The following is a 14,491-nucleotide window of genomic DNA, read 5'->3' on the forward strand; positions in this document are numbered from 1 at the left end:
GCCATTAAAAACTGGTTGGGAAACGTATTACATTAGCAAGTAACAAGTCGGAAAACAAGTTGGAATGAGAAGTGACAGGTTTCTGAACCGTCTCATTTTAATATGGGACATTCTTCTAGACCTCATGCCTCTCTACAACCCCACCTAAAATAAAATAATCCATCTTTAGATATACACCATATAGGGGGATTACATTTAGATTTTGCTAAAAAGCGACTAGTTTGCAAAAATCGGGTACCATGTGTGTTGTTCCATCATGTCAGTCCTTGAACACGCGTTTGTTTACCTGCACCCTCTCCTCGCTGCCACTGAGCAGCCCGGTGTCTGTGAGTTCCAGGGCCTCCTTGGCGCGGGCACACTTCTCCCGGTCATCCTTCAGGCGGCCGAACTTGCCCTCGTAGATGGTGAGGGACTGGAGGGCCTCCTCTGGACGCAGGCTCCCCTGAAGGAAGGTTATAGACGCTTGAACATTCAAATTTTCTAATATACATGCTGCCTTTGGGAGAGTTTCCCTTAAATGTTCACAAAGGGTCACGATGTATAATGTTGGTCTGGGAAGACCTTTGAGACTGGAAGATGTGAGGGCTACTTACAGCCACTGGTTTGGCCTTCTCCCAGTCAGTGAGCAGGTCGGTGGTGCGGCCCTCCACAGCGCGGTCCTCCTGAACGATCTTCATCTGCAGGTTGGCCACCTGCTGCTGGATGGCGGTATCCTTGCGCTTCATGATGTCACTGAAGGCACCCCACTCACCCTCGATGTTGTCAATGTAGAGCCAAGAGGGCGGGAACTGGAAGCGCTGCTTCTCCAGCAGACGCTGCCCATTGCGGAACAGCTAGGAGGCGGAACAGAGTAACATATTAGGGGATCTGAAGGAAAAGTGGATGAGGTAATCCGGTAGAGTGGAACATTTTGGGATTAGAAGTAATCAAAGATTAGGTTGAGTTTAGAAATTGTATAAACGATGTAGTACTTACATCGACATTCTTCTCAAATTGTTTGATCTTGCGTTTGAGGGTCTGGACGTAGGTAATGAAGGTGACAGCGTCCGAGGTGCTGGCAGTATCCACAGAGTGTTGCTCCAATTCCAGGCGAGACTGCAGAAGCAATGCAATAATAAACAGTACAGATTAACATTTAAATAAATGAAATCACTATTTCAAATGACATGGTAAGCAATGCAATTAAGATGCTTAAAGGGGGGGGGGGGGGGGAGACTGTACCTTGGAGATCTGAGAGTGGAAGTCCTGCATGTTCTGACCCAACATCTGACCAAACTTGCTCAGGACCTCCTTGTGCCAGGAGTCGTACTTCAGGTTCACCTTGGATTGGACCTAAGAGAAATGCATGAAAGCAAAATGTGTATTTATATGCAAAGAACACTGTAAAAAAAATAATAATAAAGAGTTGATCCATGTATATCTATCTACTGTATATATATAGATTAATAGTGAATAATCCACTGTATTCTTATTGACTCTTCTTTTGCTTGATTTGCACTGTTCCTTTGTTGCTGTATCACCTGAATTTCCCTTCCGGGTTTAATAAAGTGTCAACCTATCACCAATGATATTTTGTTGAACATTAAACATTTGAGTTTAATTTGCTCAACATAACCCAGGGCGGCATTACCTTGCCATAGTCAATGATGACGGGACCAAACTCCTTCCGGGTCTCGGCGTTGTCAAAGGTTCCGCGGGCCTTGCGAATCTGGACCAGCAGGGCCTGCCACTTGGTCAGGTCTTCACCCAGGCGGTTGTAAATGTTCTCTGCCTGCATGTCCCACAAGCACTGGTACTGCAGCCAAACCTGTCGGTGGAGATGAGGAGGTAAAGGATTAGTAGGATCACACAAAGCATACATAAATTTAAAAAAATGGAGATGGCATTAAAAATAAAATAAATAAATAAATGAATGTCTCGTGCTGCACATCCTAGTTTACATGGGGTTCATACATAAATGTATCAAACCCAATAAGCGATGATAGTCCAGAAGAGAAAAAAAACAACAAGCGGTTCCTACCTTGACGTACTGCTCCACCTCGCCCACGTTGTCCTCCACTGAGTTGTACGCCTCCTCAAGGGCCGCGGGGCCATCGGGCATCCGGGTCAAGGCATTGCGGTAGAACTTCTCCTCCTCCGACAGCTCGTAGTGAACCCCAACCTAGGGAGCAGAGGCAGGAAGCTCAAAAATAGTTTGACATAATTGACTGAAAAGGCTAATTACAGAGCAGCTGTTTTTCTCCATCTCTGACACCTTGCCTGTCAAAAAGCCCAACGAATATGTGCTGGGTGGTACCTGGTATCTCTGGCTCTGGATCCGGGGCAGGGAGAGGATGACCATCTTCCAGGAGAACATCTCCTGGTACAGCTTGTAACGACAGTCCTCGATGGGTGGGTTCAGGTAGATCACCTGGTTGGTGATTCTCAGCTCATGGACCACGTTCTGAAACACAAAGCAATCAGTCAGCTGAGCTCTGCACGGGCGGACCGGTTATAGGCCTGACAAGTTGGCATGTAGTCTCCAGCAGTCTCCAAAATGACCACCAGCCACCAGCCAATGGCTGAGATTACATTAAGTACAAATAGTTCAGGGTTACATATTAAAACAATTGCTTGGCCAATACATTTTTTACACTTGTGCAGATCAAAATACAATTCTAAAAGTAAATTTCAGCCCTTGGTCTCTAGTTTAGTTAAATTTTAGGGTATGACATTTTATCAAACAAGACATTAGCCAAGGCATGTCCAGTTTATTTATATAGCACCTTTCATACACATAGTGCTCTACATAGGCAGGAAAACACAATCCTAATCAAATTTTACAAAGGACTACCAATAAAAAAAAAGACATTGCCTTAAGGAGAACCACAGAGAACCATATTGCCTACCTTGATCTTGGGCTCTCCTCCAGGCTTGTGTCCAGCCTGTGGGGCCTCAGTGTCCATGTCCACGTCAGCGCGGTCCTCCATCTGGCCCCGGAGCACCTGGGTCCAGGCCCTGAGACCGGCCTGCAGACGAACCCCCAGGATCCGCTCGATCTGGAGGAAGAGGAGGTTTTACCTTCAATCAACACTTTGATCAAAAGAGACAGTGTGAACTCAGATACATCTTGTTGCTTCCGATCTATTGCCACCGAGACATGACGGGTGCTCACCTCGATGTCCAGCTTGTTGACCCAGATGGGCAGGTTGGAGTAGGAGTGCAGGTTGAGGTCGTCCACCGCCTTCTGGACGCGGTTGAGGATCTCGGAGAAGGTCTTGTTCTCGAACATGCAGGTGTCCAGCGAGCGTACCTCCAGGTCGATCTTTTCCTCGATCAGCAGGAGGTCGTCCACCTGGCGGGAAGGGATGAGGAAACAAAGGCTTTAGAGTACGGTCCGGCAGGGAACGACATACTCTTCAATAGTGAGAAAGTATATATATATATATATATTACCCAAATTAAAGACAAGCTTTTATCAAAGCATTTGTCATGAAACCATGTAAAATAAACGTAATCTCGTTACATTGTAATCTCTCCCGCCCCCTTCCCACCAACCTTCTCCTGGAAGTTGAAGACGGTCTCGGCCAGCCTCTGGACGTAGGGGTCCAGCTTGTAGGACTCCCAGACCAGAGCGATGCCCTCCGTGACCAGCGCCTGCACCTCCTTCTTCAGGCCGGCCACCAGCAGGGAGATGGAGGAGCGCTCCTCCACCTTCTCGCAGGTGCGCTCGTACGTGCGCACGCTCTCGATCAGGGAGATGGCGAAGGGGTAGAGCTGGTTGGCCTGGTGGGCCTTGTTGACGATGGCCAGAGGCACGCGGAAGCTCAGCCACTTGAGGTTGCGCACCTCCTTGGACAGCGTGATGATCTCTGGGAGGAAGTTGACCTTGAGCTTCAGCATGTTGCCGGTGCGGCCGCGCGCGCGGCTGCTCTCGATGGTGAAGATACGGCCCGACACACCGAGGTTGCGCTGCTGCACCTGATTATGCCAAAGAGACGTGTTGATTAAGTTCAAAGTTCAAAGTCAGCTTTATTGTCAATTCAAAAATATGTGCAAAGAGATAAATAAAGGAATCAAAATTGTGTTTGTCTCTGACCCACGGTGCAAAGTAGAAAAGGATAAAATTAGGTAAAATTAATAAAATAAGTTAATGTTGATGCAAGGTAAAAAGACAAAATGCTAAATGTTTGACCAAATAATATATGTATACAAATACTAATTACTAGTATAATAAATTAGGATCAGCAAATGGCAATAAGGTGTTGACTGCATGTCACGGATAGAGTTAAGTCTCAATGAAGAAAATACATCAGTATGTGAAATGAAGTGAGGGAAGTCTTCATCGCAACTTGGAGTATTCACAAATGATCAATGGGACTCTTTTGAATGACTTTGAAAGGCAACGATTTCAATACGTAACAAACAACAAAACTCCTCGAACGTCAGACCCATACCTTGCGAGCCCAGTCGTCAAAGATCTCCTGGGTGTTGAGCTTGGCCCTGAAGCTGTCTCCGTCCTGCTTGAGCTTCAGCCCCTCCACGTGGTTCTCCCAGCCCTTGCCCAGCACGTCCTCCACCCGCTTCATGTACGCCGTCAGCTGCCGGTCGATCTGCTTGGCCCAGATGATGGACCCGGACACCGGCGGCAGGTCGCGGACGTGGCTCATCTTGCAAGCCTGGCTCTGGGGGTACTGCACCTTGAACTTGTCGTGGAGCGACTCGATGTCGTCCTTCACACGCTGGATCAGCTGCGTCTGGTACTCTCGGATGGCGCCGCGGATGTGGGGGCGCACGAACAGCGCGTTGAAGCGCGAGAAGATGCGGAACATCTCGTTGGCGTTCTTGGCGGTTCCCAGCTGGTCCCGCAGGCGGGCGGTGATGCGGGTCTCCACGCGGTCGATGCGCTCGTCGTAGCGCTTCATGGCCGCCTCCCACGCCTCCATGCCCTCCTTGGACACGTCCAGGCCGTCCACCTCCTTGACGTTCTCGTAGGCCAGGTTGACCTCCTCGATGGCGTTGGCGTCTGCCGCGTCGAACAGAACCTCGGCCACCTTGATGTCCTGGGGCTCCACCACCTCCCCGGGGGCGTGCTGCGGCACGGCAGAGATCTGGAGAGCGCACGGGATCAACCGCAGTGTAAACAAACCAAACTCTTGAGATTTGGTAGACATAGAAAGTGAGCAAAATATCACCAAAACATGCTTCTGTGTTATCTATTTTATTCCCGCATATGTTGAATAATGTTTTATTTTAAAAGTGGTTATTTACTCTTTTATTTAAAGTTCAAATTTAATTAATTCTTAATTAAGGGTTTGCTCTTTGTATTTTAACAGTTGTTATTGTACATGTTAAAGCTCTTTGTGAACTGTGTGTCTAATAGTATTCTTCTATAGTATTCTTACCTGGGGCCTGAGGACTCGAACAATCACGGCCCTCAGCTGCTCGTGCTGCCTCCTGAAGCGCCTCATGTGGTCAAGGCGGGACTGCAGCTTCCTGTGGGCGGGGCTCAAACGCCAGACCATCTTGAGGTTCTCCTCGCGCTTCCTCTTCACAATGTCCCTCAGGAGGACCTGCAGCTTCTCGTACTCGTCCTCCCAGGTCTGGAACACCTCGAAGCACGCCACCATCACCTAGCCATGCACACAGACATCTCAAGGGGTGAGAACGGAAACAACACTTTTTTTTTTTGGAGCAAAGGATTGGAAAAGCCTTGACGAAAGCAGAGCAAGTCTAAATTCAAGGCAAAATTTAAAAACGAAGAAGGAGAAAATAATGAGTATAAAGCTGGCTTTTGGGATTGAATTAAAAAAATAAAATCCCTGTTTCATTTAAAATAAACAGGGAAAGTCCATGGATGCCCAGGCTTTAAAAATAGAGCATGTTCTAGTTCTTCCTTACAGGAAGGTTGAAAATAAACCACACCCACCTTTTCAAACTCCTCGTAGGCCACGTGCATGAGCTTCCTGGTGCCCAGCACCTTGAGTAGCTGGGAGCTCAGGTCACGGGAGATGGCCTCCACCAGGCGCAGGGCCCTCTGGATGGGGTACTTGGTGTTCCTGATCTTCTTCAGGTGGGTGAAGATGGCCATCAGAGCCTGGCGGATCTTGTCCAGCTCAGTGGCCGACAGCAGGTCGTTGAGGGGGAAGTCCTTCATCAGGGGGTTGTAGTCATTGACCGTCTCCACCGCCTGCTTCAGGCCTGTTGCCAACCAAAAGAAAGTTGAGTTAGATTTTGTATTTGTATTTTTTTTAATATAACAAAAAATAACAAAGATAGGGGGAAACTGAAAAGATAAATAATAATAAAATAATTTAAAAATGAAATGGATCAAAAGTATAGATAATAGAAGTAGTCGCACCAGTGTCAGTGTCGAAGCTGACAGTGGCATGGAAGCGTTTGCCGTGCTTCAGGATGTCCAGGGTGAGCAGCACCTCGGGGCTCTCCCTCTTCTCCTGGATCCTGTTCAGGGCCCGCTCCAAGTTCAGCCAGAAGCTGATCTCCTGCAGCGCCGTCCCAGACGCCGGGTCACGGTCCAGCTTGGTCACCTTTGCAGGACATGGAAGAAATTAAAATAATTCAAAATGTAGTCACCAACCAATGGAATATTTGTAATGTCTTTAAAGCAAGGGTGGATTTCAAAGGCCCTAAAACGGTCCCATGCGTACATTTGTCAAGTGAATGCATCAACAATGGGATTTGTATTAATAAATCGAATCAATTGATTGAACTCCATACCATGGCCCTCCAAAGCATTTTTAAATCAGTAAAAATATGGTCGTTTAATTTTCTCAACTTGCATGCTATTATGTCAAAATCTAAACAAACACATATCCCTATAAAAGAAAATCTCAGCTTGCTTTGTTTTCCAATTTAACAAACTGAAAATGTCATACATTGTCTTTCACATCTCTAACAACACCTCACCTTCTGGATCTCCCTGATCCAGCGGTTGACCCCAGACTGCAGCTGGTTCAGGAAGGTGGGGTCTTCCACCTTGTCCCCAAAGTCTGTGACCTTGGGCTTTTCGGCACGCTCATAGCACTGCTTGGCGATGTTGGTGATGATGGGGTGGATCAGGAGGCTGATCTCCGGGATCTCAATGTTCTGCTGGAGGTGGAGCAGGCCCATTTCCAGCTCAGCGATCTTCTTCTCAACGGAGGGAGCCATTTTATCCCCATCCCTAGTAATTTATATGAGAATATTATAACAAACGTGTGCTGTCAAACTAAATGTCATTGTAACATTGGGGAATGATTGTTCCCCTTTTAATTATAATTTATTCCAATGTCTCTTAGGCCTTAGGGCCAAGTTATGTCCTAATTATATAGGTCATGTAGTAGTTCATTATACTTGGTCATGTTAAAAAAATGTTATACGTATGACAAGTACACTGGTGAGAAGCACATGAGGAATTTATTTTGAGCCCTGGGATAATTATAAATGGTTCTGTTGAAGTTCTATCATTCTACCACAAGGGGTATTATATCTTGCTGACTCATTCTGGGAAACACTGCAAAAGGTAACTAGAAAAGCACTGGATTTCAAACAGGGCTGGAAATTATAGCTGGACCATGTTTAAAGTATGTTGAGCAAATGGCAGCATAAAAGGAAAAATAGAAATTCCCTGCCTTATCAATTATGGCCTTGTCATTGTCAACAGCAACGGTAGAAGTTGAAGGGTGGAATTACAGCCGCCACCACTCCTGCCAATTTCCGACTACCACCATGGCAACTTGGAAATCCAATTCTCAATCTCACCTGTCTGCCTTGCCAGACTCCCGGATGTAGGACTTGAAGAACGGAGCGACGGCATTGCTGATGAATGAGTGAAGGGTCTCGTAGGGGGAGTCCTCGCTCAGGGTCAGCACGCGCACCTGAGTGGAGATGGGCTTGTCCGCATCGACCACACCTGCCCTCTTGATGAAGGCCAGGCTGGGCAGAAGAAGCAGTCGTTAGCAATATGGTTCAAATATCAAGGGCATCAATATCAGCACAGAACATCCCGTCTGGCATCAATAAAGTATCATCTAATCGTATTTTAGATCATCAGCTACCTGTTGGACTTGATCCCATAGTGGATGTCGATGCTGATGTTGTAGGCAATGGACTCCTTTTCTTCCTCTCCTTCATCTCCAACATCCTCTGTGTAACAAAGGAGTGACAGGTATGATATTTGAGAGACTGGACCATGTGAAACCCAAAAATGAAACTAATTGAATGACGAAACACAACCACAGATATTTATATATAATAGATGTATTGCATGCTTGTTACAGGCTATGCTATGATGCGTACAGGCTTATCTTCAGCAATAATGCTTTTCTGTCTATCGGATGACTTTTATTATCCAGAACCGCACCCTCCCTTGCAAGTGAGGTCACCGGTTTGGAAAGCTATCTCAGAACAGCTATCACGCCGCAGTACTTGAGGTTCCATAAAGTCAGTGCACAACACCCGACAGAATCAGCAGTTTGTCATGTGATTGTGGGCGGGAATCGAGCACAACATCGGACAGTGCTTAAGCATTGTTCGTTAGTAGATCCCGATTTGGCAACGAAATATAAAAGTTGATAGAAGCTCGAACACGCAAGTGCCTGAAGCTGTCAAAGGCTAGCCTAGCTACATAATAATAGACCATTGTTGACCAAAAACAGCGATATAAAAATATAATATATAGTCCAGTTTATTTCACATTATCAAATGAATACGGTCATTGCCCAATGTGTGTTATTATCTTTATTACAGTATAAATCACCACGCCCATTGCAATTCGTGGTAATGTTACTGTCTATAGTTCTATAGTACGCCTAAATTACACAATGGTGTTGTCGGCTCCAAAACGGTTGCAACCACGGCAGTTCCCCACTTAAAAAAAAAAAAAAATGCCTATACCACATTAAACATCAGCCAACATGACAACATAATACTGCGTGTCTGCCTTTGTGTGCTACGGCTACGGCTATGGGACACCCTTCATTGTCATCGGATCAGACGGATTCATTCTGATAAGTGTATAACTTCATATCATTTACAGTGATTGGAGACCAACCTTTGAGGCAAGTTCTCTCGACGAGGATTGAGTTAATTTGAGGATCAGAGAGGAATTTCTTCATCTGCTCCACTGAGCTCTTCTCCTCTAGGGCGGTTTCCAGCGACGCCGGGGCCTCGCCGCCATCTTCCAGCAGCAATGGGACAAGTTTACGAATATGCTTCTGCAACACAGAGGTATCGGCTACCGTTTGGACAGCCGACACTTCCATGGTGCCAGAATTCTCTTCGCCCACGTCGGACATCTTCTTGGTCGGCCGACGACGACCGTTCGTAGACGGAAAGTTAACAAAGACAGCAGCTCAAGCGGACTACTGCATCAATAGCAACTGCATCCAACGAGTGCCGCTGTCAGAACGCTGCAGACAGTGGCAGTCAGATTTATTGTGTGCAAGGGATTGTGGTACTTGTCGTCTCACTGGGTGGCTATTCAATTGAACGGTGCAGATTAAAACTACATCTTCCATTAGCATTTCGACTAAGCATGGGTCATAGGATCTTGCAGCCTCATGCACACACACACACACACACACACACACACACACACACACACACACACACACACACACACACACACACACACACACACACACACACACACACACACACACACACACACAAATTGATTGTCAAGAAGTATCCTACATGAAATCCTTTTTCATCACCAGCCTACCTATTTTTTCATAATAGATATTCGCTACATACGGTAACATAGTTATTTGAAATGACTGATACGAAGACAGGGTCAATTATGTTTTGTTGATTTTTTTTATTAAGGATGTAGGCCTACAGAGACTACAGTAGGTGTCAGACGCGGACGGCAGATGCTTACGCTTGCAGTGGATGCAAGAATCCAATTACTTTTCCTGACACGTCGCTAAATTTCTGGTGCTCCTGGCCCTTTTCTTGAACCCTCCACACTGCATTGGATAATTCACTGTTTCTGTTCTTAAACACAATTTAAAGACCGTCTGAGATATAAATATGGCTAGATATTAGCATCTTAAAAAACGTTTTTTTTAATATATAAAACATTTTGTACATATTATGGCGACCACTGCCCCATATTAAATTAATGAAATGACTTAACCGGCAACACCGTTTGCAGTGTATTCTTATAACGACTGTATAAGCAAGCAAGGCATTTGAATCCCACAAATAATGCAGGGCAGAGGCCGTCCATCAGCTTGGGAATGCTTATTCCATCGCTACTATGATCTGAGAACACAAGTGAAGCCAATTCCTCACAGGTAAAGTCCCACAAAGGAGGCCCATGCCAGATAAGGAATTTGTTAGTACTGTGACAAAATGGTATTAACACCCTTTGATAGCAGAAGTGTAACACTTCACAGACATTAGAATGTATGTTACTTTGACTCACAATAAAAAGACAGAATTTCTTTGATTTGTTGGAATATGCATTTTATTAAGAAAATAGAAAGGAAAATGTTTGTCCATATAGATAAAACATAACAGATGTTATGAATATACTCAAGTAAAACCACACATGTTAATATTGCATTACGTAGCCCTGAGCAAATAGTAAAATGCAGTCGATAGTTAGTTTCTAAAAGTGAATGTAATACACAAATTGAAACCATTTGCAATATACACAATTCACGAATATGGCTTTCAATACCCTTACTTTGTACAAAGAGAAAACCGAAAACTCCAAAAGCCTGAGAAGAATGACCTGTCTTATGAAAAAGATAGAAAACAAAAGTCAGAAAGTCATTGGCTGTATTTAACTTAAAAACTAACCTAAAAGTAAAAGTGCCGTGTATTTTATACCCAACAACCGTCCTAGATTTCATATTGTTCACTACCATGATTTTTCACCTCTGCACACTCCACACGGGGCCTAGAGTATAGGCTTTGCCATGGAGTCCTATCACTAAAAACCATTGATGCGAAAAAAAACCTAATGTCTGATGGTCCACTCTGACTCTTGAATGGACCACATTAACTGTTAATGAAAACAATAGACCTCATTACAGTCCCAGATTTGTTTAGGTTTTTTGGAAAATTTCTGAGCCCTAGCGAGTTCTGTTATGAAAACGCCCCATTGATGGACACATGCTGAATTACTCTTCATCTGGGAACTTGAATTTAGCATAGACAATGAGCATGACTATTGACATTACAACACACAAGGAGCCAATAACCAGATAGGCGATACCCAGGAACTGGTTCTTTCCACCCATCCAAGACACGTTGCTGAAAACCACCTTCTTTTTCCCGTCAAATGCCAGCACGGGGTAATCTAGGGTACAGTGAATTAAGGACTTCAACATATTAATATAATCACCATGCATTCAAATAAGATGTTTGGGGTAACAAAACAAAACAACGACAGATTTTCATGTGATGAAGGAACAATGTAACAATATATAAATAATCTGCATACCAAAGTAAATCGACAGCCCTGCTACACGTTTTGATGTAGTACAGATGGCTTATTATTCACTACACTGTCAAAAGAACACTGAAACCTTTGGTCATTCCTTTGTGGATGTCGACATCAGAAAAACAAACTGTCAGCCTTGTCCTGATGGTCTCCTTAAGAACCACACCCATTTAAACTAGACGCCAAATGCCAATCAATCACGGCAAATCATTTCCATATCTTGTTTGCATTTTGCAAAGCCTGTGTGTGTCATTACTCCTTCAGGAACACCCAGGTCATTGCTTTTCATATTCTCTTAAACAGAAAGCAGAGTGGTGCAGCAAACTGGTAAATCAGGTTAGGGTATGTGTAGTGTTTACACAAACATTCATAGAGGCTACTTGTGTCTTCATACAACACAGACCCATTATGTTCCTATACATATGATATATTGAGGGAGAGATGTTAGCAACCAGGATGTGATATATTGCACACACACTTTTTTTTTTTTTAAATATTGAAAAGGATACTGTAACCAATTACAAGGGAATAATCCCCTGCCGGCAGGCCTTTTGCGTAGTCTCCATCCGTGATTCGTCTGTACAGCTTTCTGAAGTTTGGCAGGGCTGACCTTCTCATCCAAACCAGGAAGTCCTGGTTGATGAAGCCATTATTGGCTGGATTTGTGGGATCTAGCTCATAGGCAGGCCTTGGCCAAAATATAGGCTTCACAGTACCTGAAAGTATAGTATGAGTAATCTTGTCAATTACAAATAGTATACTGTATTTCACTTTGTAGGTGATCTGACCTAAATCTCATACATACACTATATCTATTTATATTCATTGCTCTAGTTGTACGGAAATGTAGTCTCACTATGTATGTTCATAATTAAGAGAGAGCGAGAGCGAGAGCGAGAGAACCAATGCAAAGTAAGGTTTTAGACATTGCGATATTTGCACTGCACTGACATTATATTTTAATTTTGTTGTGTTTTTTTTACCATTGAATGCGTTTCTAAGAGGAGTGCTAGACGGGTTGCGGTACTTGATGTTGTAATCCGTCCACCAAGCGATTCCCTTTCCATCAAAAGGAACTTCCACATTTCGATTACTGATGATCTGGAAGAGCTTGAAAGTGTCTTTAACATAAAGACGGAATGGAAGAAAAAAACAATTAAATCATGTACAAAAACATCATACACCAGAGAGATCTATCTATCTATCTATAAATATATACATATTTTTGACACCACTCATTTACCATTGAACATGCTGTTTGCTATGGAGCCACAAGGTACAATTGGTTTGTCGTTGTTGTCTTTCCTGTAGGGACTACAAGAGTCACTGGGTTTCTACAACAAAATAACAAAAAGATGAAGATGAAGCCGAACACTTTATATGACTCAATTGTGTTGAATAGCATTTAGTCTGTTGAACAACAAACACCAGAAAGATGGTTAAACTATTGGAACATAAATTACTATGACATGACGGATGGAAAATTTCATCACATGCTTGAAATACAAGATAATGACCACTTTTCAACATTCCCATCGACTTAAAAACAACAATAAATAAACTTGAATAACTATTTTACCTTAAAGTAATCTATGTCACCAGTCAGCTGGGTGGCGTCTTTGGAAGCGCCATACTTCCTGTAGTTTTGAAAGTAGTTGGACAGACCATAATAAACGAACACCGGCCCCTGTTGTTGTAGATGGAGTCAAGTCAAGTTAAAAAATAACAAGTTTGCAACAAGGTTAATTTGAACCATAAAGTAAAATATAATTTTTATCCCTATGTTTTATACCTCAAACAACTTGTCCAGGGAAAAATTTATGGTGCACTGGCAGTTCTTGACTTTCGGGTCTGTGCACCTGAAGCAAGATGAGTTTTTCTCTACTCCAGTGTAGTCTTGCTGTGAGTGTGAAATGGAGGGAATCCTTTAGGTGTTAGCATGCATATTTCATCTCCTCTTGTTGTTTGTGGTGTTGGTTACAGACACCTGCTGTGGACAATCGATCTGGTCCAATTGATTGTGTGTGTGTATCCTACCTCCAATACTTGTATGTTCTGTGAAGTGACAAAAAGAGCCACTCCAATTCCAATGAAGGCCATCCCAATAATGACAAAGCCTGGAATCACAATGCCAGCAGACAGCATGGGCTGCCAGGCGGGCAGGCGCTGCTGGGTGAAGGCGGTGTTATCCGGCCGGTTGGCTGTATTCTCCTCCTTAGTCATTGCACTGGTTCTGTTGAAATAGTCACATTTTTGTTTTATTGCTTTTTGTTGTACCATAAAGGACATTTTTTGACTTCCTTGAATGTTGAAATTAGGTTACTTGACTGCAATAGATTAAAAAAATAATCGAAAAAAAATAATAACCTAAAAAATAATCTATACACGTTCCAGGATGTTAATTATAATCAATCGATCGCTATTCCAGGCATGCCTTGGTGATAAGACTGCAATTAAAGCTAGTATTTAGTAAAGTATTAGAAAAACGCTAAACAACAAACAACTTCTTTGACACAACCACTGCATGGAAGACTAGTAGGATCATTCGAGTTATTGAAACAAGTATTATACAAAACTCCTTTAAGTTTACTTACAAAATGTGGGTATCGAAATGGAGAAATCAACGAGTTAGCCACACATATTAGAGCTTCGGACGCAGCCCAGGTTACAACTTCGACGGAGCAGATCCTGTAGGCTACCTTCCTGATACACCTTTGCCTGTACCTTCCTGATACACCTATATACCTGTCTTTCGGGTTTAGCCGCTCTGACGTCATCATGTCTGCTGTGGCGTGAAGACTGATTTGGGATCAGTTTGGCATTTTGCTGACTTTTGGCTATTTGCATTACGGTGGTGAATATTGAACATTGCATTTAAAAAATAGTTTTTGCCATATATTTAGGATATTTATATTACTTGTGTGTATTATTTTACGTATGTATACATAAATCCAATCAAATGAAAATGCAATTATACATTAATCGTAAGTTGAATTTGGAGACAAATATCTGAATATCCAATGACTCAGCTTTGTTTGACAGTGTATCCGGCCA

The 14,491-nt window shown here is 43.6% G+C and overlaps 2 protein-coding genes across 3 annotated transcripts in view; both read right to left on the reverse strand.

Annotated features, from left to right (window-relative positions):
* The window catches only part of dync1h1 (dynein, cytoplasmic 1, heavy chain 1), a 39,844-nt gene extending 30,486 nt beyond the window's left edge, over nt 1-9,358 (reverse strand). For both annotated transcript variants that reach the window (XM_084482380.1, XM_084482379.1), the window contains exons 1-18: nt 9,032-9,358; nt 8,037-8,124; nt 7,741-7,914; nt 6,907-7,162; nt 6,341-6,527; nt 5,909-6,180; nt 5,385-5,612; nt 4,437-5,090; nt 3,538-3,960; nt 3,155-3,334; nt 2,889-3,038; nt 2,297-2,443; nt 2,021-2,161; nt 1,631-1,807; nt 1,222-1,332; nt 976-1,095; nt 594-833; nt 287-442 (exon numbers count right to left, since the gene is read on the reverse strand). In XM_084482380.1, coding sequence (XP_084338506.1) covers nt 287-442; nt 594-833; nt 976-1,095; nt 1,222-1,332; nt 1,631-1,807; nt 2,021-2,161; nt 2,297-2,443; nt 2,889-3,038; nt 3,155-3,334; nt 3,538-3,960; nt 4,437-5,090; nt 5,385-5,612; nt 5,909-6,180; nt 6,341-6,527; nt 6,907-7,162; nt 7,741-7,914; nt 8,037-8,124; nt 9,032-9,275 — 3,948 coding nt within the window. In that variant the 5' untranslated portion in view covers nt 9,276-9,358. The remainder of the gene's footprint in view (nt 1-286; nt 443-593; nt 834-975; nt 1,096-1,221; nt 1,333-1,630; nt 1,808-2,020; nt 2,162-2,296; nt 2,444-2,888; nt 3,039-3,154; nt 3,335-3,537; nt 3,961-4,436; nt 5,091-5,384; nt 5,613-5,908; nt 6,181-6,340; nt 6,528-6,906; nt 7,163-7,740; nt 7,915-8,036; nt 8,125-9,031) is intronic.
* A 1,756-nt stretch (nt 9,359-11,114) lies between these two features.
* On the reverse strand, nt 11,115-13,660 carry tmem30b (transmembrane protein 30B; the record flags this gene model as incomplete). Its single annotated transcript, XM_084481832.1, has 7 exons — nt 11,115-11,293; nt 11,947-12,153; nt 12,421-12,558; nt 12,681-12,771; nt 13,017-13,124; nt 13,230-13,337; nt 13,475-13,660. The coding sequence occupies 7 exons, from the start codon at nt 13,658-13,660 to the stop codon at nt 11,115-11,117; spliced, it is 1,017 nt and encodes a 338-aa protein (XP_084337958.1).
* Nucleotides 13,661-14,491: the final 831 nt, after the last annotated feature.

The sequence above is a fragment of the Micromesistius poutassou genome (genome assembly GCF_964030765.1).
Source record: "Micromesistius poutassou genome assembly, chromosome: 17".
Lineage (NCBI taxonomy): Eukaryota > Metazoa > Chordata > Actinopteri > Gadiformes > Gadidae > Micromesistius > Micromesistius poutassou.